This window comes from Eptesicus fuscus, chromosome 9, assembly GCF_027574615.1.
Source record: "Eptesicus fuscus isolate TK198812 chromosome 9, DD_ASM_mEF_20220401, whole genome shotgun sequence".
NCBI classification, from domain to species: domain Eukaryota; kingdom Metazoa; phylum Chordata; class Mammalia; order Chiroptera; family Vespertilionidae; genus Eptesicus; species Eptesicus fuscus.
The window spans coordinates 62,767,012-62,793,623 of NC_072481.1; the positions used below are offsets into that span (position 1 = coordinate 62,767,012).

Genomic DNA, 26,612 nt, shown 5'->3' on the forward strand with positions numbered 1-26,612 from the left:
GTCTATACCCCCACACCAGTGGTTGGCAGACTCATTAGTCAACAGAGCCAAATATCAACAGTACGATTGAAATTTCTTTTGAGAGCCAAATTTTTTAAACTTAAACTATATAGGTAGGTACATTGTTATTAACTTAATTAGGGTACTCCTAAGCTGGCCTTTGCTAAAAACTCAAGGTTTGCCGACCACTGCCCCACACCATACACAAAAATTAATTCAAAATGGATCATAAACCTAAATGTAAAACCAAATATTATAAAACTTCTAGAAGACAACATAGGAGTAAATCTTGTGAACTTGGATTAGGCAAAGATTCCTAGACATCATACCCAATGTGAATAACAATGTGGGTGAATAATAGCCACTGACTATTTCATGAATATGTGCATATATTAAGCAAATGGTACACTTTAAATACACAGTTTATTATTTGTCAATTAAATCTCGATAATAACTATTTTTTAAAAAGTAAACAGCAAACAAAATGTTTAAAAAGAAGATACAGGTGAAATGCTTGGGAGTTCTTTAATTCTGTTTCAACATGCAGGACATGATTTATATATACTTCATAGTCCTCTTCCTTGTTGACACAGTAAGATTTCCAGGAATGAGTTGTATAGAATGTAGGTCTGTTTTTGGCTCCTGCTCTATTGGTCTGGTAGGTAAATAACTGCCATTCACCGCATCCTGTGGAATGTCACCCCTGTCACCTCCCTGACTGTGTGTGAAGGAGCAGGCCTGTCTCCTGGGCTCTGCGGGGTTCACACATTGGAGAGAAAGTATAGGAGGGTAGTTAGAGTACAGGGACCTTGGTTTGAATCCCAGACCCCCTATTTCCAACTCCTAGATCCTGACCTTGGATACAGTATTTGAAATCTGTAGGATTCCTTTTCCTCAACTTAAAAAAAAAAAAAAAGAATGCACTTACAGTAACCACCTAGAATGTTGTTGTAAAGATTAAGTTAATTAATGATACACGTGAAGTGCTTAGAGCAGCACCTTGCATGCAGTAGGTGCTCTACAGAAGTTACTATCATTAACCTGGCTATTGTGCACCCACATGGTTATTCACTCACCACCCTAGCCTGGCACCCTACCCAGCAGGTCTTGCTCCTGACTCTGTAAGCTTCAGGAAGACTTGTAGGCCTTTTCCTCTGCTCCAACAACTTTCTCACCCTCCTGGAGCAACCAACATCCCACTCTGCTGGAGGCTAACTGAGCCCTAGCCCATCTCATTGCTAATCACCATAGCCTCATTGTTGTATGCCTGGGGTGCTGTCTTCAGGGTAGGCCTCAATGCCTAAATAGCAGTCTCCTTTTATTGAATTTTGCCAGAGACTCTTGGGGGAGGCCAGAAGCATCAGGCCTTGCTCTGTTAAGTGTGGACATTGTTCAGGTCGGGCTTGAAAGGAGTAGACTGTGGGGATTTTGCATGAAGTTATGAATGACTGCCAATTGCAACTAGAAACAGTCTACTCGTTTTACTAACTTCCAGATAAAGGAAAGTTAGATTCGATGTTAAAGTTGCCTTGGTAAAGTCCAATCAGTGTGGCAGGGCCATTTTAGTGAAGACTGTCCCGCTAGTAGAATATGAAGTATGTTTAGTGGGGGGCAGGTGACATGGAACACAGTTTTTGTCACTGTCTTTCCTGTTTCTTGGATGATAGAGGCTTTCTGGCCTCCGTGTATGAAGGACGCCACCTCTTTCTCAGCTCTAGCTCAGCGTGGGTCTCACAGTTCCACCTGGTGGTTTTCAAAGGAAAAACTGCAGAGCTTATATTGCATTAGACACTACAAACTATCCTTGGCAGAATGCTCTCGAAGGATAACCTGTGTGGGACTCAACAGTTGTTTATTGAACATCTCCTAGTTTGTCCGTAACTTATGAACAACGTGTAGTCCAAATGTTTGTTATGCCAACTGATTGCAATTGGGAATCAGTGTTATGAATCCAGTCATTAAAACTCCAAAATTACCTGAATAATTGTACCATAGAGCCACTCGGGCGAGGGGTAAATGTTTCTGTGGGAAAACACGTTCAAAATTCCAACGTCAGAGGCCACATGCACTTGTCCCCTTGACAACGCACCTGTTGAGCAGTGTGAGGAAGGATGTCAGGACACCCAGGTGCGTGGGGCCTGGAGAAGATGGGAGGGGCTGTGGGCCCCTGGGAGCATGGAGTTGGGGAGGGAGATCTGGGGGCAGATGCGGAGCTGAGACTGAGGTGCTGGAAGCTGATGGTGATACGCGAATGAGAAGGCTTGTTAGAGGGAATGGCAACGTGCAAGCTGATACCTACCCTCTTCCACCCCCTGTCCCAGGGCCTGCTGCTGCGGAGGACTGGCCTGGGGTGGGGGGTAACAGGGACAGGAAGAACAGGAATGGAAGCCTCTTGGGCCTAGCCTCCCTCCTCTTCTGAGGGCAAACCTAGGACTGAGGAGCCAGAGGAGGGAAAAAGGGTTCCCACCCCACCTTTCTCCCCACTTCCAAGAGTCTGGGAATGCAACTTAATGGGGAAGTCAGTAGCTTTAAAATGTGAAGAATGGAGTAACAAGTCTGACTGTGAAAAGAAGGAGCCTTAGGGAGCAGAGGTACCTAGAAAGGTCAAGAGAAGGTTTCTTTAAAATAGGAGACCAGTGGGCAAATGCTGAGGGAAGACAGCACAGAGGTAGGAAAGGAGGAAACGTGAATTGCGGGGGCCTGAAGCGGCGGGGGCCAAACATGGCGGGGATCTCCCTTTTCCGCGTCCCGCACGGAAAGAGAGATGAACGAACCGGTTCTAAGTGGAGGCGGCCAGGGATTGAGAAATAATAGAAATAAAGAAAACAAGACGCAAAAATAGATTCATGAAGCTGGGGCTGGGTGGGACGCCATCTTTCCTCTCTGATGGAGAGGCAGCATGACGACGACCCTGAGCCACCCAGCAGGTTTATTTTATATCCCCAAAATCCAGGAAGTAACACCAAAACTTAGGATCAAAGGAGCTTACTTGCATTCTTAACTAGGCCCTAGACACTACGAATTATCCTTGGCAGAATGCTCTCAAAGGATAACCTGTGTGGGACTTAAGAGTTGTTTATTGAACATCTCCTAGTTTATTACTGGATTTACATATCTAGACCCGCCCCTGCTGACACCTGGGCTGCTATGAAGTCAGAACTGATTACCATGTCCAGCCTCATTGGGGAAGCATGTTCCCAGGGCGTGACTCGGCCTAAGCCCTAAGGAAATGCCCAGGTGCCTCCCAGGCAGCCCTCTACAGTGAATGGGTCTTAATGTCTGAAAAGTGTGGAGAGGGACGGGCAGGTCTTCTGAGTGGAAGGAAGGGTGGGCAGGTGGTGCCTGTGCTGCTAGGCCAGGCTATGGGTTTCTGTGCTCTACAGACACAGAATTTTTCTGTGAAACAGGAAGTGAGGTCACCTGGTGAGAGAGAGCAGCAGGTGAGGGATGAGCAGGGGATGCTTTAGAAAAGCAATGCAGGTTTGATAGAGCCTGAAAAGGTGATCATACCTTTGGACCAATAATTTCACTTTTAAAAACTATCCTAAAAATAATTTGAAATGTGATTGAAAAAATTATACACTACATATCTGTTTGTAGAGTTATTTACAATCATTGGAAACAAATGAGAGAAAAAAATGTAAAGTTTATCAACAACAGAACTGTGAAAAATTATGCTACAGAGTTGCATGAATTTAAAATATGTTAGAAAGATTATATAATGTCATAATAAAATACTTGTGACATACATTAAGTATTAAAGGCAATATTTAAAATTTCATAGAAGATACTGTATATGGAGTGGCTAGAAGGAAGTAGAACGAACTATTAATAGAGGTTCTTTCTCTTTTTTTAAAAAAAATATATTTTATTGATTTTTTACAGAGAGGAAGAGAGAGGGATAGTTAGAAACATCGATCAGCTGCCTCTTGCACACCCCCTACTGGGGATGTGCCCGCAACCAAGGTACATGCCCTTGATCGGAATCGAACCTGGGACCTTTCAGTCCGCAGGCCGACGCTCTATCCACTGAGCCAAACCGGTTTTGGTGAGGTTCTCTCTTGAGACATAGTAATATGGTTGTTGTTTTTTTCTTTTTCTTTTCTTTTTTTTGACATTTGTTTTTATAATGAATAGACTTACTTTAAAAATAAGAATGAGCCCCAGCTAGTGTTGCTCAGTGGTTGAGCTTCGACCTAACCAGGAGGTCACAGTTTGATTCCCAGTCAGGGCACATGCCCAGGTTCCAGGCTCCATCCCCAGTAGTGGGAGTGCTGGAGACAGCTAATCAATTATTCTCTCTCATCATTGATGTCTCTCTCTCTCTCTCTCTCTCTCTCTCTCTCTCTCTCTCTCTTTCTCTCTGAAATCAATAAAAATATATTTTAAAAAATAAGAGAAATGATTTTAAAGACTTTTAAAAATTCTAACCAAGACAAGTATTTAAAACAAACAATTGCATGTTTCCCATTGCTAATATTTTACATGGTTATGTTTATTATAAAAATTCCACTTTGTCTTCCCCAGGTCATCCAGAAATTTATCCTTTAGTGTTAACTACCAGGACTCAAGAAATATTCAATTGCCGAATAGATGAAGATCTGACAGATGAGCAACCTTATAAACTTATCAAAAAACAAGATATTTTGGCAGACTTTAAAAACAGAGCTGCAGTATCTGATTTCTACCCAGTCAAAAAAGTTATCCAGGTAAGTACAACATCCCTCTTCATTTTTCAGTCTTGCTTCAAGGGGTTCCTGGTACATAATAATGAAAGTTGGAGCGATTGCTGTATTCAAATCTGGCATTTGCCATGAGCTTGGGCACATACTAGCTTGCCCACGCCTTGGGAATCCTGCTTGATGATCCTCTGTGAAAAGCAAACACTCATTGACACTTAGTGACTGTATTATTCCACACCCAGAAATACTGATCCTTGCCCAATTGTAACTAGAATAGGAATCTACCCTTATTTTTCCACACTATCTTAAGTGTTTAATTCATAATTTTGTTCCTGATTTGTCTCCAAGCATGCAGCAGAGCACAACACCAAGTTAAAGAAATTCTTCTTTTTTCCTGTTAGAAATAAAATTGCATGGTAAATTTCCCTGGACCTATTGTATCTTAAAAGCTTTTTAGAGTTAATCCGATAATTTTGCAACTTGGGCTTATTGGCCATAGATTAGTAGTATGGTGATCTTTTTACAATTGATTGATTGATTAGAGAAATATCAATTTTGTGTTGATGTCAGAATAAATTGAATGACCACTGGACATCATTAACCTTCATTAACTTTCATTCCTTTTCAGTAGCATGTTGTTTAATCTCCACATATTTGTGAATTTTCCAGTTTTCTTTGTGTAATTAATTTCTAGTTTTATACCATGGTGATCAGAAAATATGCTTGATATGATTTCAATCCTCTTACATTTATTAAGACTTGTTTTGTGGCCTAACATATGATCTATCATTTTAAATGTTTCATGTGCACTTGAAAAGAATGTACAGGGCTTGACAAAAGGAGATTTACAGTTGTGAGTGTGTGAAACAGAAAGTTTATTCTTGTATTATTATTGTATAGTTATTGTATTATTTCCCATGTAAACAACTGTAAACCTACTTTTGCCCACCCTGTATATTCTGTTGCTTTTGGCTGGAATATTCTATAACCTTTTCCTTTGATTATATTCCTGTAGGAGTATCCTGGAGATGAGATTCTGGTTGTTTATGACAAAGACTTCAAATTTGGACTTAACTTTTATGTTGTTGGAACAGAAGAAGGCAAGGAAAACTATTTTAATGTAAGCACACCCAAGCCTTTGCGTTTGTGGATTATCAGAAGGGGGCGGTACCTCTGGGGAAGACCTATGCATGGTTATGATTCTTCTTGTTCAGACCCCTTTCCCCGGGGCCTGGATCGAGTTCTGGCACCTAGAGTAGGTGAGCAGTAAATGTGGGATGAGCTAAGTCAAACATCTCAGGGTAGCAGGTACTCTACTTATTTGCCTTTATTGGCTCAATGAGAGCAGAAACAGCAAATCTGGAGTACCACTGCCCTCAGCCACTCCTCGGCCCATATTCCTGGTTCTCCTCTTGCCGTCTCCATAGCTTGGGTAAGTTACTGAGCCTCTCGTCTGCAAAACGGTGGCACCAATAGTGCCCATTCCAGGGCTGTTGTAAAAATTAAATGGGCTAACACAAGGTAAAGCCCTTATAGTTTTTTCTATGATTATTGAAAAGTAAGATTTTAAAAGAATGACTTGGTCAGTGGGCCGTTGGTGGGGAGGGAAGCAGAAATTTTAAAAATTGTAGCTTTCAAAGAAAAAAAAATTAGTGAACCTTCAAGGTATTTTGTTCCAAGTGGCCATTGCAGGTAATGAATTTCTGAGACTTGCCCTCTGATCTGGCATCCTTATGGGGAGGTTTGGTCAAACTGAGGTAGACAGAGGAGTTTGAGTGGTTGTTGAACAAACAAGAAAAAATAAAGGAAAGCATAGAATTTTAAAATTTCTACACTTTTTAAACTAAAAATGATAATTTACTTAGCCTTAACATTTTCAATTTTATTTTTATGGTTGCTTTTCTCTGTGCTTTTAATTTTTTATTACAGTCTTGTGCCGTTTAACAATGGAGAAATGTGCCACTAGGTGATTTTCTTGTTGTGGGAACTTTGTAGAGTGTACTTACACAATCCTAGATGGTCTAGCCTATTGATCCTAGGCTACCATTACTGTACAAACAACACGAGACTAAACCAAGCACAAGACAAAATGATGCAATCAAGCATGAGATGTTTGAGGCTGCTGTTGGTGTAACATGGCATGTTGTGTTGTTTTTTGTTTTAAATCTAAGAGCCTCTTTTTTTATTGATTTTTGAAAGAGGAAAGGAAAGGGAGAGAGAAACATCAATCAGTTGCAGCATAATGTGTTTTATAGCAAAGTACGTTCTTTAATAAGTAAAAAGAGTATACTCTACAATAATGTAAAAAGTGTAGTATAGTAAATACATAGTTGTTTATAAGTATTAACAAGTATTATGTACTATGCATAATTGTATGTGCTATACTTTATATTTCTGACATCGCAACAGGTTTGTCTGCACCAGTATCACCACCAACATATAAGAAATGCAGCCCGGCTGGTGTGCTCAGTGGTTGAGCATCGACCCATGAACTAAAAGGTCACTGGTTCAATTCCCAGTCAGGTCGCATGCCTGGGGTTGCAGACTCAAACCCAGTAGTGGGTGTGCAGGAGGCAGCCGATCGATGAAGTTTTTCTCTCATCAATGTTTCTATCTCTTTATTCCTCTCCCTTCCTCTCTCTCTAAAAATCAATACAAACTTTTTTTTTAATAAAGAAATGCATTGTGTTATGACATTACCATGGCTACAACATCACCAGGTGATAGGAATTTTTTAGTTCCATTTTAATCTTATGGAACTATCATTGTTGACCAAAACATCATTATACAGCACATAACTGTGTAGTGAAATATTTTCAAGCATATAGAAAAGTCTAGTTAATAATATAACAAATATCCACACAATCACTACCCAGAATTAACAAATATTAATATCTTATCATATTTACTTAATTTTTTAAAGTAATAAAATATAATAAATAATGCTTCACTCACTCTTATATCCTCTGTAATTCTACTTCTCTCTATATGAGTTGTTAGATACCCTTCCTGTCCATGGTTTTATATTTTTACCATATATGTATGCTCCACAAATAATGTATTTTGTTGTTTTCTTTAAAAGTCACATAAAATTCTACATATCATTTTGCAATTTTTGTTTTTCACTAAATTATAAAATTCTAGGCCTCATCCATGTTGATACATTTAGATATCATATATATGTAGATCAAGTTTTTTCATTGCAACTGCTTTACGGAATTTTATTTTATGATGATAACACAATGTATCAGTTTACTCACCTACTGATACTTATTCAGTTTATAGATAGCTAGCTATAGAGATATAGATTTAGGTATTAATATATGTCTGTATGCTTCTTGTGGATATCTTGATTTTAAAACATTCACTCATTATTTCATATATATCATGTTTATTCATCTTATAATCCTCTTATCAAAGAAATTTATTAAGTCAGAGAAAACTAGTTTTATAGTTAACATTAAGTTTTAGTATTCCATAGTCATGAAGATGTGCAGTAAATGTTTTTTTCTTATCACATACCTTTTCCTTTTTTACTCTCCTATTTTGTTCTTCTGTCTATAGTTTTGATTTGTTGTTGTTGTTCTTTTTTTTTTTTTTTTTTTTTTGCTTGGTTTCCTTCTCATAATTGGAAAGCAGGAACCAACAAAGAAGAAAAATAATAAGGAAGTGATTTATATAACAGTAAGTTTATTGCAAAATATACAGATGTAGCTCTAAACTAAATTTGGTCATGTATTTTAGAATGTTATTTGTTTTACTCTAGCCCCCAGAAGTTCAAGAAGAACAGGATGAACATAAAGAACTTAAAGACCATATTCCTGAAGAAATATATGACTATAAGCCACCCATCTCAAAACCCTGGGTTTCTTTGGGCAGTGAAAAAGAAATTGAGGAAGAATCTGTTAAGAGTTCTACAGAGCAGGTCAGAGGCCTAAATTATTATCTCCAGTCATTACCTCCCTATAGCTGAATAACGCTTATTCCTGAGGGGTTTGTAAGGCTTCTGTGTTTGCTACGGGCATGTGGTTTTTCTTTGGATAAAAGAGTGGTCATTGTCTCAAGTGTGTATTATGGGTTGAATGGTATTCCCCCCCAAAAAGATATGAAGTCCTAACCTCCAGTACCTGAGAATGTGACCTACTAGGAAATGGGAGGGTGCTATTCCAACATGGCCACGTCCTTATAAAGAGAGGGCCATATGAAGACAGAGACACAAGGAGAAAGAAGGAGGCAGAGATTGGAGTGCTGTATCTACAAGCCAAGGAACACCAAGGTTTGCTGGCATCACCAGAAGCTAGAGAGAGACAAGCAATAGATTCTCCCTCAGAGACCACAGGAAAACACACACACACACACACACACACACACACACACAAAAAAACACAAAAAAAGAAACACAACACACTCCAACACCTTGATCTCAGACTTCTAGGCTCCACAACTGGGAGAGAATAAATTCCTGTTGTTTGAAGCCACCCAATCTGTGGTGCCTGGGTATGGCAGCCCTAGGAAACTGACACAGTGGTGTTGCCAGAGCAGCTGCTGGGAGGAGGACTTAAATGAGTGGCTTATTTTGAGAGAATAGGGAAAGCTGCAGCAGAGGGACAACGCTCTCAGGGAAAATTTCAGCCGAGAGAAGGCTTCAGCCTGAACCCGTAGGGCAGTGATGGGCAACCTTTAGAGCTTGGTGTGTCAAACTTCGCCAAAAAACTGAGCATAACTCGGGTAGTGTGTCACTTTGAGGAAAAAACATTATTTCGCAAATGTTTCATCCTCAGGAGCAGCAAATGTTTTATCCTCGGCATGCGGCCGCCTCAGCGGCCACGTGTCATCAGAAATGGCTACGCGTGTCAGTGCTGACACGCGTGTCATAGGTTCGCCATCACTGCCTCTGGAGGCTAAATTACACCCCGGAGTTGTGCCAAAGAGAAGCAGAAGAGATGAGCTCCCTTATGTCTCCGACCAGTCAGTCCATCACGGGTTGAGATGTAAACAGCCAGTCACTTCCTGTTCTTGTACCTGCGGGCAAAGTGGTGCTTCCCAAAGAGCAGCAGGCATGGCTGGCGGCTGTGGGAACAAACAGCACAGGGAGCTGGAGGGGCAGAAAGTGCGCATACAAAGGGATCTGAGAGATCTAGGCAGAGCTCCCGCGTGGTCTGCCCCGCACCCATTTTTCTCCAGGGACTTAATTGTGTCACCTTTACTGCTTACCTGTGTTGCAGATTACATATATGATTTCTCGAAAACGAGGTGATTTTGGTGCACCAATTAAGTTCAGTGACCATAATGCTTCCAGTACAAAAGATACCTATATTGAATGCACAGCCTACCCAGATAAAAATTTTATTATTAAGCAACTTGAGAAAGATGTTGGCCTGCAAGTAGTCCCTCAAATCAAGGACATAAGTACTCAGACAAGATGGTAAGTATACAATGGGTATATGTATTTTCAAAGGCAATTACAGTAAAATCTAGCAATGCCCATGATTATTTTGAGAGATCATTCTAATACATAGAAATGGATTGACAATGATGAAATATTTCTACATAGAGTAATTCCATTCAGGAAGTTCTAATGGCTTTCAACTATGCCTTTTTAGACCTTAATAGAAATCGAGATACACGTACGTAAGACAGTAAAGACTATGTAGTTGGAAGATGATGGATGCTGTTAATAATTACAGTATTGTTTTCAACTGGAATATTACCATTCCTAACTGCTCTATTCTACCTAAGTCGTCATTCTTACATATCAAATCAGATTGTGTTACTTCACTACCTAAATCCTTTCTCTGGCTCCCTATCACATCCAGATTCCTTGGCGTGGCATTATGAGGTTCTCCTTCTTCCATGTCAAGGTATCGGTGGCCTCTCCAGCCTCTCCCTCCTCCCCCACCCCACTCTGTGCTCTAGCCCTATGAGCTTCTTTCATTTCCCAGAATATCTGCTCTTCCATATCTTCCTGCCTTTGGCAATGCTGTTCCTCTGCATAAAATGCCCTTCACTGCCTTGTCCGACTTGTCCTTCTTTACCCTTGAAGTTCAGTGCCCCCTCCTCTGTGTACACGGAAGGGAGGAGCAGAGGTAGACAGAGAAGTGGTTTCTCTGTGGAAGACAGTGGGGAACTTTGACAAATTCTGAAGCAAAAGAGAGAGGCAGGATGGCAAGGTGTTAAAATAAGATGGCTGGACAGTATGTCTTGGAAAGCAGAGGGGAGAGAGTCTGGAGTTGAAGAGATTGGCCAAGTGGGAGTCTGCTGTCACTAAACCAGGTAAAAATGTGACCAGTGTCTAAAGCCAAGTGGTGGCAGTCAACTGAGAGGAAAGGTGGAAAGGAGACATGAAAGTACAAAATGCTATGACCACCATCATGCAAACAAGCAATCAAAACCCAACAGTCCTTTGGGGGGTGAATTTATCTAGTCCTTTGGTGTTATCCATTATCTGTTTGCTGATGACTCCCAAATCTATGCCTTCAACCTTAACTCTCCCCTCAACTCCACATGTTTATATTCATCTTACTTGGATGTATAATAAGAGTCTCAAATTTAACATACCCACAAACATTTTTTTTAAAGTTCCTACCTCCAAATATGAAACTCCCAAAATCTTCCTCATCTCAGCCAATGCAATTGATATTCTTGTAATTACTTAGACCCCAAACCTTGGATTCTGTTGGGTCTACCTTCAAAACATACAGTGTCCCAAAAAATGTATACACACTTTGAATGATTATAAAGTCAGTGTTTATTAACATACAGTTAATTTTCAAAATTAAGTGATTATCAGCTGTTAAAGTGTGTGTGTACATTTTTTTGGGACACTCTATATTCAGTGTTGTCTTCTTGGACCAAGCCACCTTCATCTCTTTCCCGGATTATTGCCATGCCTCCTGACTTGGCTTCCTCTACCCATCCTTGCCCTCCTACATTCTGTTTCCATAGAAGAGCCAGACTGATTGGGATCCCATTTGTCCCTCTTCCCTCATTTCCCATAATTCCCTGGCTCATCCATTCCAGCCACAGTGGCTTCCTTGTTCCCTGAATTCACCAGCATACTCATACCTGATGTGTTTATACTCACAGTTCTTTATATAAGCTGCTCTTCCCCCATCCTTAGGATTCATTTCCTCCTTCTTTCAGATCTCGGTTTGAATGAGGCATTCCCCAACACTCTTTTATAAAAACAGCAACTCCATTCTATCCACCCCCTTACTCTATTTTTTTTTTTTTCTTGGCACTATTATCGCTTGAAATGTATTTGTCATTGTCTCTCTTTTCTCACCTTCTTCCCACATACCACTTCGAATTTAAGCTCCTGAGACAGGCACTTGTTCTATTTTGTTTACTTCTATGTCCCCAATTTCTAGGACAGTTCCTGGCACAGATTTACTAAATGGAGGGAATAAAGGAATGAGGGAGGAAAGGAGGAGAGGAACCAAGTTAAGGGAGAATGTCAGAACCAAGTTAAGGGAGAATGTTAAGAGAAGAGCCATAAAATATGCAGTGAGACTGTGACCAGGAGAATCGGGGTCAGCAGTGTGGAGTGTAGTATAAAACATGCTTCTCAGCTCTGTGTGAAGCAGCAAGTCAGAAAGCATGAGAGAGCAATGTGAAAGTCAAGGCACACGTACATTGAATCCAGGGGTCAGGACAAGAAATGGGTCAGAAACCAGGGAGGCAGATGAATGTACAGTCCAGAATCAAATAATTGAAAAGAAAGACAAGGATCGGTGGTCGAGTCTCAGCAGAGAATTAGAACATCAGAGATTCATAAACAGCAAGAAGTGAGGGTGAGACTCAAAGGAGAGAGATGCTACATTAGTACCAAAAAAAACACCACACCTTAGATTTGGAGAGAAAATTCTTAGTTAAGCCAACAGAGGCTTCATCTGGGTTCCTGCCAGAAAAGTGGCAAAAATGAGTCTGCCAGGGTAGACACAGGAGGTTGACTCGGAAAGGGACAGTGAACTTCTGGCAACAGGGACCTTCGTAGGTTCTCAATGGATGTTGACTGGTAATAATGGACAGTTGTTTCTATCTAGCAGCTAGAGTGAACAGATGAGAAATAAAGGCAGGTCTTGAACCACAAAGTGAAAAAAAAATGCATCAAAAGAACTCAAATGGTTCGAATCTAGGTGACAGAGAATGCTGGTGCCACTTACTAAGATCAGGAAATTAGCTGGTCTGAGGAGGAGAAGATGGGATATATGATTGTGATGAAAGAACTAAAAAGGAAAAAAAATCAAAGATGAGGTTTAAAGAGTAACTGCAAGGAAAGCAGATGTTTACAGTGCTCTTACCACAAGCCAGGCATTCCTCTAAGTACTTTGCACACATCAACTCAATTAACCTTTACAACTGCCCTTGGAGGTAGGCATTATTTCCATTTTAAAAATAAAGAAATTGAGGCAGATAGGTTAAAAACGAAAGTTCAATATTTAGAACATAATTTAAATTTGAATCAATAATGAATAGATTTGCTGAAAAACAACAAAACTGATCACATTTTAAAAAAATCAGAGTTGCCCTATCCCGGTTTGGCTCAGTGGATAGAGCGTCAGCCTGTGGACTGAAGGGTCCCAGGTTTAACTTTGGTCAAGGGTATGTACCTTGGTTGCGGGTACATCCCCAGTAGGAGGTGTGCAAGAGGCAGCTGATCAATGTTTCTCTCTCATCGATGTTTCTAACTCTCTATCCCTCTCCCTTCCTCTCTGTAAAATATCAATAAAATATATTTAAAAAATAAAAAATAAAAAAATAAGAGTGACCCTTAGTCCTGTTGCTGCCTTGAGGAAATCACCAGGTGCCATGTAATTTGTTAATCCTACCTTTGGGATAGAAATTAGAAGGTGAAGCTAAGATTTGAACCCACGTCTCTTTGGTTCCAATATCAACATTTCTTTCCATCACTCTGCCTCTGCTGTGGATACTGGTCGTGGGGTGGGGGGCTGGGTGTTGGGAGGCATGAATTATTTTATTCAGTATTAGCAAAGTCCTCTTTACCCCTCTTTTTGATTACTATCACAGAGACATTTTACTGACATTTGCTGAAATACAACCTAATAGTTTATTGAACACTTAATAGATTAAATACAACCTAATAGTTTATTGAACACTTAAACCGTGCTAGCACTGTTTTAAAAGCTTTGCCTGTATTATCACATTCAATTCTTACAATAAACCTATGAGCTAGGTACTTTAAGAATTTTATTTAGATGAAAAAACAGGCACAAAAAGGTCAAATAATGAGCTCAGGGTCACATGGTGGGTAAGGGACAGACTCAGGCTTCAAAGCCAGGCAGCCTGCGCAGAGTGCACACGCTTAAGGACTGTGTCAAGTGACCCCTCTGTGGCCCCACAGCCTAAGACCAAGGAGATCACCCCGTGTAATTGAATCATCCATCTTATATAAAAACTGCTGTTTGAAATTTTAACCCTGCTATTTGGCTTCTGTAAATGTTAGCTTGCTTAAATAATAAGAAAAATAAGACTACTCCCACTTCAAAGAGGCCATTAAACCTTCCCCGGACAAAATTATCAGTGCTGGCACCAGGCTAGGCCTTTGGTTGAGGTCTCAAGGCCCCAGCACATCGGGGCTCTTTAAGAACTTGCAAAAGGGGCTGGAAACACCCCATATTTGGGAGACAAAGAAGGTAAAAACATATAAATAGGGAAAATTCCTCCATGTTGGGGCCCAGAATTTGAGAGACATTTTCCTCTGGACCTGCGCGTAATAAATGTAACTCCATCTCTCTAAGTATTGCTTGGTTCTTCTCCGGTTTTCTGTAACATAATGGGTGAGCCTGACAAAGCCCAGAGGTACAATGCAATGTGATGTGTTCAAGGTGAAGGTGAGCACTGAGGGCAGCCAGTCTGGTTGGATAAGCTTTCCTCCAGAGAGACTCTGCTGCCCTTACTGCCTAAATGTCCATTGTTCCTGGTTTTATATATTCAGAGCAGAGTTTCTCAACCTGAACACTGCTGAGGTTTTGGGCTGGGTAATTATCTGTCGGGGATGGGGGGCAGGGGGCTGTCTTGTGTATTGTAGGGTGTTTAACAGCATCCCTGGGCTCTAACCATGAGGTGTCAATAACACTTCCCAGCTGTGAAAACCAAAAATGTTTCCAGCTATTGCCAAGTGTTCCCAGGCTGTGGGGGTGGAACAGGATTGCACTGGTTAAGAAACACTCAAATGGCAAGAGAGAAAAATGACAAACAAATGAGGCAACATGTTAATAGTTGATGAATTGGGGTGAAAGAAGTATGGGAGTTTCTTATACTCTTCTTACAACTTTCCTATAAGTTTAAAATGATATCTAAATGATTTTTTTAAATAAGAGCTTATTGATTATGTTTGAGAGAAATACACAAATACTTTGAATGGCAAGTCAACATTGATTTTCTAGGATAAAGAAGAAATTCAGTGTATAAAATAATAACCTAATACTGTCACAGAGATAAACCTTTGACCTGTCATGACTATTTTGCTTCTCTTTGATCTTATTTTTGTTATTCAATTTCCTTTTAATATATTAGGACATATCCCAGAAATGCTACTACACAATATTATCCAAGAGAATTTTTAGAAAAGGAAAAAGAAACATTCGGACAATCAAAGCCATTAGCTGAATTTCTTAACAACATGTCCACAAGGTAAAAAAATGTATTAAATTTTAATAATAAGACATAAAATGTGTATGTTTAGTTATAACAATAGATCTTAAAAATCAGCTCCATACATGGTATCTAGATAGAAAGTATGAAGACAATTATCAGGTATGCGTGAACATATGACACTTTCTACAGATTCTCAGTAATTCTTTCTCCTCTATTGCTAAGCAGCATCCTAGACCTCGGACGCTAGGACCATACCAAACAGCGTGAACCTGGAAGATGTATACAGTTGAGTATGTGAGGATGTTTCCCTAACAGCAAATTAACATTGATTTACCAGGGTTTCTTTAAGTCTTTGTCTCCATTCCTCACTCCCTCCTTAGCTTTACTGACTTTTGTAGGTGTTGAGGATGATCATTGCAATGATGATGATAGGAACTTACAAAAAATATCTTTGTAAATAAGACCCTGAATTCAATTCAGAGGTGGTACTTGGATATGTCATCCTCATCCCCATTTCCTGTGTTGCTGCCAGTCTTATTACAGGCTCTGAAAGAGAGGTGTCTTCAAATGCCTTTACAGTGGTGCTAGGGCCCTGGGCAGACCCTTCGGGCTTCTGAACCAGAGAAAGAGCTTGGTAAGTTCTCAAGTTGATACCAGAGTTCAGAGAAGTGGAACCAATGATGGTAAGGTCTGCCCATTAGGTTGGCTTCCATTTCTTTCCAAAATTAAAAAATTGGTGGTCTAGTTCACAGATAGCCCAAGTTAAGCTTTAAAAAAAAAATCATTAGTTCTTTCAGCCTGGAAGTCTGGAAAATTACCTATACCTCAGGAGACTCTGGTTCAAAAAGTCATCAGTGATGCAGAGCGTGCATGAATTACTTGCTGTTCACAGGAAGCATGCTATCGTTTTTTCCTATGTGGGCAAAGAGAAAGAAACAAGAAAACCTAAGGTTTCTTTTTCCCCTTATCAAAATTAAGTATTTAAATTTTTCTTGGTAAAAACATTAAAAATGAGAGGTCTATCTCTGTGTAATCCATTTTAAGGGAATACATAGCCCGTAGTCAATTCTCAATTGTCCACGTTGTGTAGTATCTTTAGTCCTGGAGTTTTGTTCTTCCCTGTCAATCGCCACTAAAGAGAAGAGTATTGAGCCTTCCCTGAGACATGGGAAGGAGAAGCTAGAACTATAGGAAGAAAGAGGAAAGGGGTTAAAATATCACTGGCCAAGAACAAATAAGAAACCTGTGTTTATATCACTGCCATTCTCTCTTTTTTATTTTTATTGTTTAATTTATTACAAATAGAAGAACATATGTCTCCTTTTTCCCCTATTGACCTCCCCCTGGCCTCCCCCACCCACCAGGCACATGCCCTCACCCCGCTAGTGTCTGTGCCCATTGGTTATGCTTATATGCATGCATTCAAGTCCTTTGTTGATCTCTTACCCACCCACCCCCACCCTCCCCTGCTTTCCCACTGAAGTTTGATCACTGCTATTCTTCCCACGAAAACTGTTTAAGGCTTATTTAAATTTTTAAAAAATTAATATAAGCTTAGTTTTGTTCTGGAAGAGAGCTCTTTCAGAAATGAGTTCTTTTTCATAGAATTTTACCCAGAATGAACCTTAGGGAAGCATGATTTGCAAAAGAAGGAAATCATGTTAGAAGAGAGAGAGAAACGTCCAGGGGATTCTCAAAGCAACTAAGAAACTTCCATTTGCGGGTTGAAACAAACAGACAAACAAACCACCAGCAATACTCATGGGCTTTTACTCAGACAACAGGTTTGCCAGCCTCCAGTTCATCACTCTCAGGGACCACGTGGTCGAGTGCAGGGAAAACAGGGCACAGGAAACCAGAGAAACCAGCTGTCTTCACTTCCCCCTTGTGAATTACTTCCCCATTCAACGGGAAGAATCAGGAAGCCAGAGCCAGAGCCAGAGCCAGGGCCCTGTCTTTAACTTCTCCCTTGGGAATTCCTTTCTCATTCTGGCTGAAACATAAAGAAGTAAGGCTTTGAACATGTTCACAAATGCTTCCACTTGAAACTGGGTTCAAGCCTAGAAGCGCCAGGGAGATGTGAACCTGGAAGATGAATCCACTCGAGTATGGGAAGATGCTTACCTACCCTACCCAGGGTTATTCACATTTTCACAGGCATCCGAACCACCTTCGCAGCTGGTTAAAAACCAGGTTCTGACTCAGTAGGTCTGGGGGCAAGCCCGTGGCTCTGCATTTCCGACAGTTCCAGGTCATGCTGATCCTGCGGGACCTAGGAAATGCTTCCAGTGTGAAAGATGCACAAGAATTTAGCCCAAAGAGTGCTCGGTGAAGCAGTGAATGGTAGTGTAGAAGCTTACGAACAGAGGTATTAGATGGTGCCCTTGCGTAATTACATTTTGACGCACATATGTTATGATAGTGTTTCTATCTGATTGTCTAAATAAAGTGGGGGCGGGGGGGTACTTATTTTCGGAAATTCAGAATTCAGAACCACTCTTTCAGCTTACCTCACCTATTAAAACTCCAGGCTCGTCGGACTTTCAATCATCAGGGTAAAAACCTGGCTGGCATTCCACTTGTGGGAAAGCTCCTAGCGGCCTTGGGAATGAGCCAGGCTTCCCAACCTTAGCATAGGAAGGGACAATAAACATTAGAGTAACTTTTAAGGCCGGAGCCTGTCAAACCAGGGGCCTTAGACCATTAAGAGATGAGCCTGGCACTCCGATTGTTTTTTTTTTTAAAGAAGCAATAGTAGCAGTTTCAGCAGGATAATTCTCCACTTTAGGGACTGTCTCATGCAAGAGGTTTAGTAATGGAAATAAATACATTAGGCCCTCCCAGGCATTGTGGCAACTAAAACCACCACCACACACACACACACACACACACACACATACACACACACACACTCCTAATTATGTAATAGTATAATATTAGTACACATGATCATTTGGTACTGAGTATAGCTAAGAAAATTGCCTTTTCTGTCAACTTAGGATTTTCAGGAAGCCAATAAGACCAAGTTCAAAGTGAAGGTTTACTGAGGGTCCACTGTGATCAATAAAGAACGGGGAAAGAGGAGGGGGTAGGGAGAGCTTCAGCCAGTCTCAGCCAGCCCAGCAGGGAGCTGCAGAGGGAAGGGGGCCTGTTGGAGGAGTCGTGCTGGAGGCAGAACTGGCCGGGCCCTTCCTTCTTCCTTCCAAAAAGACAGCCCTGGTGTCCTCACAGCTGCCAAACCCGTTGGCCGGGGACCCAAGGCCGATGGTGAAGGTGCTGGGGGCTGTCGGCTAACCACATCCTGGAAGCTGAACAGCACGTTCCAAGACCCGAGTAGCACCCGGCCGTGAGATTTCTTTCCAAGTCCTTACCTCATTTATTTCACATGGGGTTCATCCTTTCGTTACCGGATATAATTGAGAACATCTTTTTCTTTCAGTATACATGAAGCAGGGAGAGCTGCTGAAATCATGTCATTGAATACTTGGTAAAATCCAGTGTCTTCGTTGCTTTTCTTTTCTTTTTTACGAAATAGTGTTGAAATCGCCCTGCAACAAAACGAAATCACCAACACGTTCATTGACGACTGGAAAACCCTAGCGGAGGAAGAAGGCACCTTTGGGGACAAGACCGACACCCACCTGAAGGAGTACCAGTCCTTCACCGACCTCCATAACCTGATGGAGAAAATGGTCACCTGCGTCTCGTGGCACCCGAATATCTACGGTGAGATGGGAAAGCCTGGGATTCCCTTTGTGGTGACCTCGAAATAGTCTGGTGCTTTTATGGGTGAAATTGAAAATGAGCTCCGCTTCAACCAGGGAGCTTGCGTTTGCTGAGGGCCAGGCACCTGCTAAGCGCTCGGAAATGGGGAGTGAAGCCAGGCCCAGGAAGTAGGGAGGTCGACTTCAGCCACTGCAGGGAGCAGGCACTGAGCGGTAACTTGGGAAAGGCAGCTGGCTCCAGAGCCAGACCGCAGACTGCTCAATGGGCCAGGCTCAGGCCTGTGCTTGAGTCACTAGGCAACAGAGAGCTATTGTGAATTATCAACTCTGATAAGATAAAAATCTATATAAATAAAAGCCTAATATGCTAAGTATCCATCTGACAGTTTGACCAGTTGCTATGACACGCACTGACCACCAGGGGACAGAGGCTCCAACCAGTAGGTTAATTTGCTGCTGGGATCCGGTTGATGGGGAATGGGCGAGATGGACCAGACACGCCCTGGATGAATCCGTGCACCAGGCCTGTTTTGCCCGATCCCTGCAGGCCGGGCCTCTGGTGCTCTTATAAGATTGCTCAGGCAGTGATGTGTGAGAAAGGCCAAATGAGAAGATTCTGAAAGTCAGAAGGCTACTGAGAACTCGTGTTTGAGGCCCCGCAGGTCAGGAGATGAAACCAGTGGGTCCTCCCAGCTACTCTGGGATCCCCACTGTGACCTCCACTTTACACGGAGGAGACAAAGCTCCACTCAGGGGAGTGGCTGGCTCAGGTCACCCAGTGTTGGGGCAGCGCCGAATCTGGATCTGACTCGGGCCGGTTGGATGGCCCCAGGTTAACTCCATTCCCCGCACACTCTGCCCCTCTAATGACGGGACAGGATGGCCGCTGCACCCCCTTGAGAGCCCTCAGCAGCCAAGGGAGGTAGGAAGGTGTGAAGGTGGGGCTGCCGAGAGAGAAGCCCTTGCCCCCATTCTTCCTCCTCCCCTCCCCTCCCCCACGTTGGTCCTTTCCTCACACACACAGAAACATTTCTTTTCCTTACTAAATCTTCAAAGTCCAGGGTTTATTTTCTACTACCGGTCATCTCAGTTTGGACTGGGCACGTTTCCAGTGCTGAGTAAGTGACAGGTGGTTGCCGGTAACCACGTTAAACAGTGGGACTCTAAGAAAACGCGTGGGCTCCTGTAGAACATTTTTACTCAAGTTTCACCCAAAGGGAAATGATCGGTGACTGTGCAGAAAAGCCACACCTACAAACACTTCACCAGGTACAGCGGCTGCAGGCCTTCACGGTGACTGTTTCCTTCAGGACTGATAGCTGTGTCGGTGGCCGTGCGGCTCTCCTTTGAAGACAGAGTGTACTTTTCTGGTAAATTATTGCTGCAACCGTCGCTGATTCTTTTCTGGAGTTTCTCCGACCCCATACATCCTCAGGTAATGAAGGAGAGACGTCGCGTAGTCTAAAAATTTCTAATATCACTGTCACGTGTCTCTCCCAGCAGTTTCAATTGCAAAGTGCTTCATCATCACCAATGTTGTAAATCCTTATAAAGTCAGGCTTTTCTTCAATTCGGAACTTATGATCATTCAATTTGAGGAAAATGGAAGTTTACACTTAGTTTGTGGAGAAGGTTCGTTTGAACAAATCAACGTGTTATTTAAATAATAATAATAATAATAATAATAATAATATTATAAGAGCCCTGGCCAGTGTGGCTAGGTTGGAGCATCATCCCATGCACCACAGGGTCATGGGTTTGATTCCCGGTCAGGGCACATACTCAGGTGGTGAATTCAATCCCCAGTTGAGGGTGTTGGGATGCAACCAATTGATGTTTCTCTCTCACATCAATGTTTCTCTCTCTCTCTCTCTTGCTCTTCCTTCATCTCTCTCTAAAGTCTATGAAAACATATCTATGGATGAGAGTTTAAAAAAATAAAAAGAAAAGATTGTAAAAAGAGCATTCAAACAACTTTATTTTATTTTATTTTTTTGTTAATCCTCACCCAAGGATATTTTTCCACTGATTTTTAGAGAGAATGGGAGAGGGAGAGACAGAGAGAAATATCAATGTGAGAGAGATACATTGATTGGCTGCCCCCTTTATGACCAGGGACTGGAATCAAACCCAGAACCCTTTCCACGGGCTGATACTCTATCCACTGAGCCAAACTGACTAGGGCTTAAAGTGCAAACTCTTTTATGAGCTTTATTTAAATACTAATTGTTCAAATGCAAATAGATTATAGTTTCACACAAATTTCCTCAATTCCAAGGATTACCAGTAGGTGGTGATAATGAGTAAAGATGAGTGTGTAGGAGTGTGAGGGAGAGCAGTGATCCTAGAGAGTGTACAGCCCATCTGTAGGGACAGCTACTCTTCAGTTCTCTTATTGCCAGGTGGTCTCACTTGTCAAGAGAATCCAGCAATTGGAAATTTTGTGTGAAATCTCCAAATTGTTAAATAGCTATTCTAAAACCAAACCAAAAGTACCCACTCAAACCAAACCAAAACACACAGCAATCCAAATAAAGCAAGGCTGAAGGCTGAGTTTGCCCTGTAGGGTTCTATTTCCAATACCCGCTCAAGAAGAGTTCTGCTTAGGGGAAAGGCACTTTATAGGGTTAAAAGAAGTTTTTTCAATGAACTTAAGTATAATAATAACTTGTTTCTATAAAGTAATAAATATTAGCTTCCCCTTCTTCCTTAATTCATCTGAATTAAGGCAGTTTTTCTGTAATAGAGTCTAGATACTTTGATTATTATAGACTCAGAGATCAAAATGACAGCTCTCTAGGTATTTCTTATCAGCCTACTTACCACAAAAATGGTTCCATTCTCTTGGTGGGGTTTTCTGTCGTTTTCTAGTGGTGTAAAACTACTTTCCACCATGTGACATAGAAGTGTGCCTGAACATCCAGGCAAATAGCAAGAAGAAAGACTCTCCTCTCCTCTATTTTAAAGAATAGTTTTAAAAAGACAAGCAAATAATTTCTTAAAGAAATAATGCAAATGATTTATTTTGTCTTTGTTCTAGTAAAAACTATAGGAGAATATTACAATACTTTATTTTCAAAAGTAGAGGTTTCTCTAGAATCCATAGAATACCAAATTAACCAAGATAATTAACCCCAATTCCAGTTGGCAATCTTTAACTCGATGATGGCAAACCAATGGCCCTGGGGCCTATATTTGTGGTAGTTATGTTTATAGTAACCATGCAAGTGTTTTGCTTGGTGGTAACCCAGTAGTGCCAGTGCTACCTGTGGTTGACATACCTGCTCCTTCACACCAGTGTCTTCCTTGCAGAGCTTCCTCCCTCCCCTACAAGCACTCAAATTCGTTTACTTCCCGGGTCCTGTATTATTTTAAATGTTGAGATATCATTACTGGCAATACCTTCATCCTCTCTTATGCAACGTATTTTATTTTTGCGTGCTCACTATTAGTATGTGCCCGGCTGGGTATACAGCAGGGAACAAAACAAACAAATATCCTGCCTTCCCAGAACTTACTTTCCACACTTTTCAAAAACATTGATTTCACAGTCCTTTTGCTTAAGAAAAATTATAAGATGTCCCAACAATGACCCATGGAGCATGGGGGAGGGTAGGCCTGGTCCCCTTGAAAACATACCTGCTGTCATACATATGGCTAGTGTCCGCAATAAAATTCAACAAAAGCAGCTTCTAATTCAGAGGTAGAATTCTGGGAATGGACTCTCTGTGCATGTTTCTTATGGGTAGCTATAAAATGGGACTTTGGGCTGTCTTAATATTATTTTCTAGCCATTCCCTTAGTAGGTTTGCTCAGTCTTTTGAATTTGTGGGGTTCACTTTTAGTTAATGCTGGAGAGCCCAGACGACATTTTCTGCTTCAAGTTCTGTCCGAGTAACCCTAATATTATTGCTGGAGGCTGCATCAACGGGCAGGTACGTGTGGACTTTATTTTAGCTATTTATTAATTTAGACAACATCTTGTAATAAATTTTGATTGGTTGGTTGTTGTTTTTTTAACTTAAGGAGTCAATTGAGCAGAAGGAAGGTATGCGTTTGTTGGCCAATCACCATGCCAGCAACTGGGGAATAAAGATGTGTGAGGGGGTTGGGTGATGGGAATGTAGAAAAAAGAAAAAGAAAAAGAAAGAAAAAAGCCTGCTTTCTGTAAGTAAGTAAGTAAATAAATAAATAAATGTGGCGTCGGCGCTGCAGGTGTCACAGGGTAACCTAGTCATGATAATTGGAACAAAAAGGGTCAAATCTATTCGTATCGCTGAGATAGAATCATGCATTATACCAGATTTCGCGGAAGAACAAAACCCACAAGCATTGATACCTGCTGGTCAAGAGGCCTCTTGAAATTTCCCTAGAGGTAGGAGTTGGGAAGTGATACAAGACTTTAAACAGAAATTCACTAGAAATTATACATATATTATTGAATTTCTGTGTGTATAATTTGATATCATGTTTGTTTGTTTTTTTCCTTTGTTTTCTGATTTATATGAAATTTAGATCCTATCCTCCAATCGCCAGTTTCTCCAAGAAAGAAAAACAAAAACCTTAAAGCTATGTTTTAGTCAAAGTTTGAGTTCACTGTGATCCAGTGAATTTGAGCATTACAAGAGGATGTGGTCTTATTTTGGTGTGGCTCGGAAAACTTCCTTGTCGTTGAAATTTAAATGTCTGCAGCATCCCTGCCCGTTTATCAAAACCAAAAGCGTCCAGGAAAACAGCACTTCTCCCTGGGTTTTGTTCAACAATAACTGGTGGTCCTAATGATGACCCGGAGACCATCCTCCGAGCCCTACAAATCCTGAAATGCCTTTTCTACTCATTATGAACGTTATACAACTTTGTTTTAGTTTTAGGGTTTTTTTTAGAAAAGGAAATGATGAAAATAAAAGCACCCATAATTCTGTACTTCTGACATTTTGTTAACATTTTAGTGTACTGAAATGATTTTTAATCATTAAAAATTAATATAATTTAGTATTGTATATCTACTTCAGTCTGATTTTTTTCAAAAAACAACCATGTGTGTATATGCAAATTTGGAGTTGGCCATACTATCCAATAGAATAAAATTAATCATTTCTTAGACTTTTTGGACAATTGAGTGTGTATATTTAATTCTGGAGAACAAGACAGCTGGGTCTAAAGCAACTGTCCCACAATCATAGCACATTCCCGAAAACAGAGGGTGAACTCTTCCCAAAGTGGAGGGAATAGAGTGATGTTTACCTTGTATTTTAGAAATTACTGGCATTTTTTAATACAAGCACAAAAAACAAAGTGTTGAAAATACTTGCATAGAGAAGACGACATTCTTTTTTATATTAGCTTTAAAAGTTGCTGCCTGCCCGGCCGGCGTGGCTCAGTGGTTGAGCATCGACCTAAGTACCAGGAGGTCAGGGTTCGATTCCTGGTCAGGGGCACATGCCCGGGTTGTGGGCTCCATCCCCAGTAGGGGGCGTGCAGGAGGCAGCCGATCCATGACTCTCTCTCATCATGGATGTTTCTCTCTCTCTCCCTGTTCTTTCCTCTCTGAAATCAATGGGGGAAAAAAAAAAAAGTTGCTGCCTTACCTAAGATGTAGGCTAAATTTGGTTATCCCCGAGGTGATTGATTTATCCAAGTGCTAACCAATGTGAACAGGTTTTAAAAAATTCTTTAATCCTGAAAATGTGTAATAACATCTATTTCTGCTTCAGATTGTCCTGTGGGATATTACCGCACATGCCGATCGCATAGAGCACATTAAGACAGGCAGCAGTAGAAGTAAAAAAGCCACACTCAAGGTTAGTTTTTTACAATTTTCCCCCCATTTGGAAGTTTATTAAAAAGTACATAACAGAGTTGCCAAGTTAAACAAAGACTCAGTGGGGGGGTGGGGAGGATTCTATTTCCCAAACCTTCACATCTGCTTTGAACATTGTTCTGAATCGCTTTCATGTAGGCCCTTGATTAAAACACCACAAAACCAGTGGCACCGTCTATCCTAGGCTGTTAAGTTCTTTTTTTGTTGTTTTTGTTATTGTCATTAAATAAAATGAAATGGCAGGCAAGTTTCCTAAAGGGATGTAGTTGAAGGAGCGCTGGACAGAAGACCGCGTCCCCAAGCTCTGGGTCATAGTCCTGCACGTTTGGACATTTCCCCACCTGGGCCAACATCCATCTTCTCATGCATAACATGAAGGGGGTAATACTATACTATGAGTTTGTGAAGCTGTGGATTCTGCCAGGAGGATGGGGGAATGCTTCCTGAGCTCCCAGCTCAGTACTTACCCACGGTTTGCACATCTCCGCCCCAGTTCTCCAACCTGGATATCAACAGGTGACTCACCACAAAGAAGTACTTTTTCAAAAGTGGGACCTCGTTGATTCTTTAGGGAGTGGTCAACAATTTTTGTTAAGTTTAGAGATAAAATCTTAGACTAAACTGAAGGGAAAAGTATCTAATGTTATTCCCTAAATATATGATATATAGAAACACTAGTTTCTGTTTTTCTTTGAACTGCTATTTCTCCAAGTTATTAATTTTAATTGGTCTGATGAGTCAAGTATGAGTTCATTCATCAGTGCTCTGAAGTTAGCACATAACTTTCTTTGTAACAATTTTCCAGCCCATGTTTCTCCTTGAACCAGACGATAATAAAGAAGCAATGTATATCAGACACTGTGCAGTCTCCTCAATAGAAAATGGACATAAGAAAGTAATTACAGATATACACTGGCTGTCGGACACCTTTGAGGTGAGTCTCAATGGCTTCATGGTTTCCTTCTGCTGGCTTGGAAATGTTTGGAAGATTTTGTCCAAAGAGGATGTTTCAAGTCAACAATCCATTTACATTTACACTGAATTAACCAGGAAGTGGGCACCAAACAGTTGCGTCACTGTTACCAGACCCATACCTGAGAGTAAGGCCAATGTTTCAACCTCCATGGCTTAAAAGCACTGAAAAATGTATATGTTGTCAGCGTTGACATAATATAATAGTGGAGAAGATGAGGATTTGATACATAAAAGTAAAGTGTAAAGATTTTATAACCTTAGACTGAGGATTTAAAATTTGGAGCAGGCAGCTCTGAAGAGCTGAGACATTTAGGAATTTTGCCAAGACAGCCTTGAACTGAGGGAGCCCTGAGGCTGGGAGGCAAGAACTAGCTGTGCAGCAAGGGAGCCCAGCATTGGCATTGCAGTTTGGCTCTGCGGTTCCGTACTTGACTCACAAAGTCACTTTTGTGGATTTGTAAACTGGTAAGATCCCCAAATGTCTCACTCAAGGACACTGAAGGTCTGCTGTGTACTTTGAAGGATTAACAAGAATTAACAAATTCGTGCACAGGTGGGGTTCCTCGGAGTGGCTTGCGGGGATCAGGCCGAAACCCATAGTCCCATGCCTGCCGCTCCTGCTCATCCTGGACCCTGCTGCAGGCTCACCCCCAATCAGTCCTGATTGGGAGAGGCTCGCCAGCCATGAGCCTTGCGTCTGGCGCCCTCCCGAGGGGAGTGGCCTGCGGGATCAGGCTGAAACCAGCTCTCTGACATCCCCTGAGGGATCCCAGATTGTGAGAGGGCAGA

General features: G+C 41.3%; 1 protein-coding gene across 1 annotated transcript in view; it reads left to right on the forward strand.

Moving 5' to 3' along the window:
• Positions 1-26,612, forward strand: part of DNAI3 (dynein axonemal intermediate chain 3) — an 81,307-nt gene that overhangs the window by 18,668 nt on the left and 36,027 nt on the right. The window contains exons 4-13 of the mRNA XM_054720910.1: positions 4,528-4,709; positions 5,698-5,802; positions 8,449-8,607; positions 9,908-10,107; positions 15,222-15,338; positions 18,838-19,028; positions 20,338-20,462; positions 22,873-22,962; positions 24,742-24,828; positions 25,654-25,782. Of these exons, the coding sequence (XP_054576885.1) occupies positions 4,528-4,709; positions 5,698-5,802; positions 8,449-8,607; positions 9,908-10,107; positions 15,222-15,338; positions 18,838-19,028; positions 20,338-20,462; positions 22,873-22,962; positions 24,742-24,828; positions 25,654-25,782 (1,385 nt within the window). The remainder of the gene's footprint in view (positions 1-4,527; positions 4,710-5,697; positions 5,803-8,448; positions 8,608-9,907; positions 10,108-15,221; positions 15,339-18,837; positions 19,029-20,337; positions 20,463-22,872; positions 22,963-24,741; positions 24,829-25,653; positions 25,783-26,612) is intronic.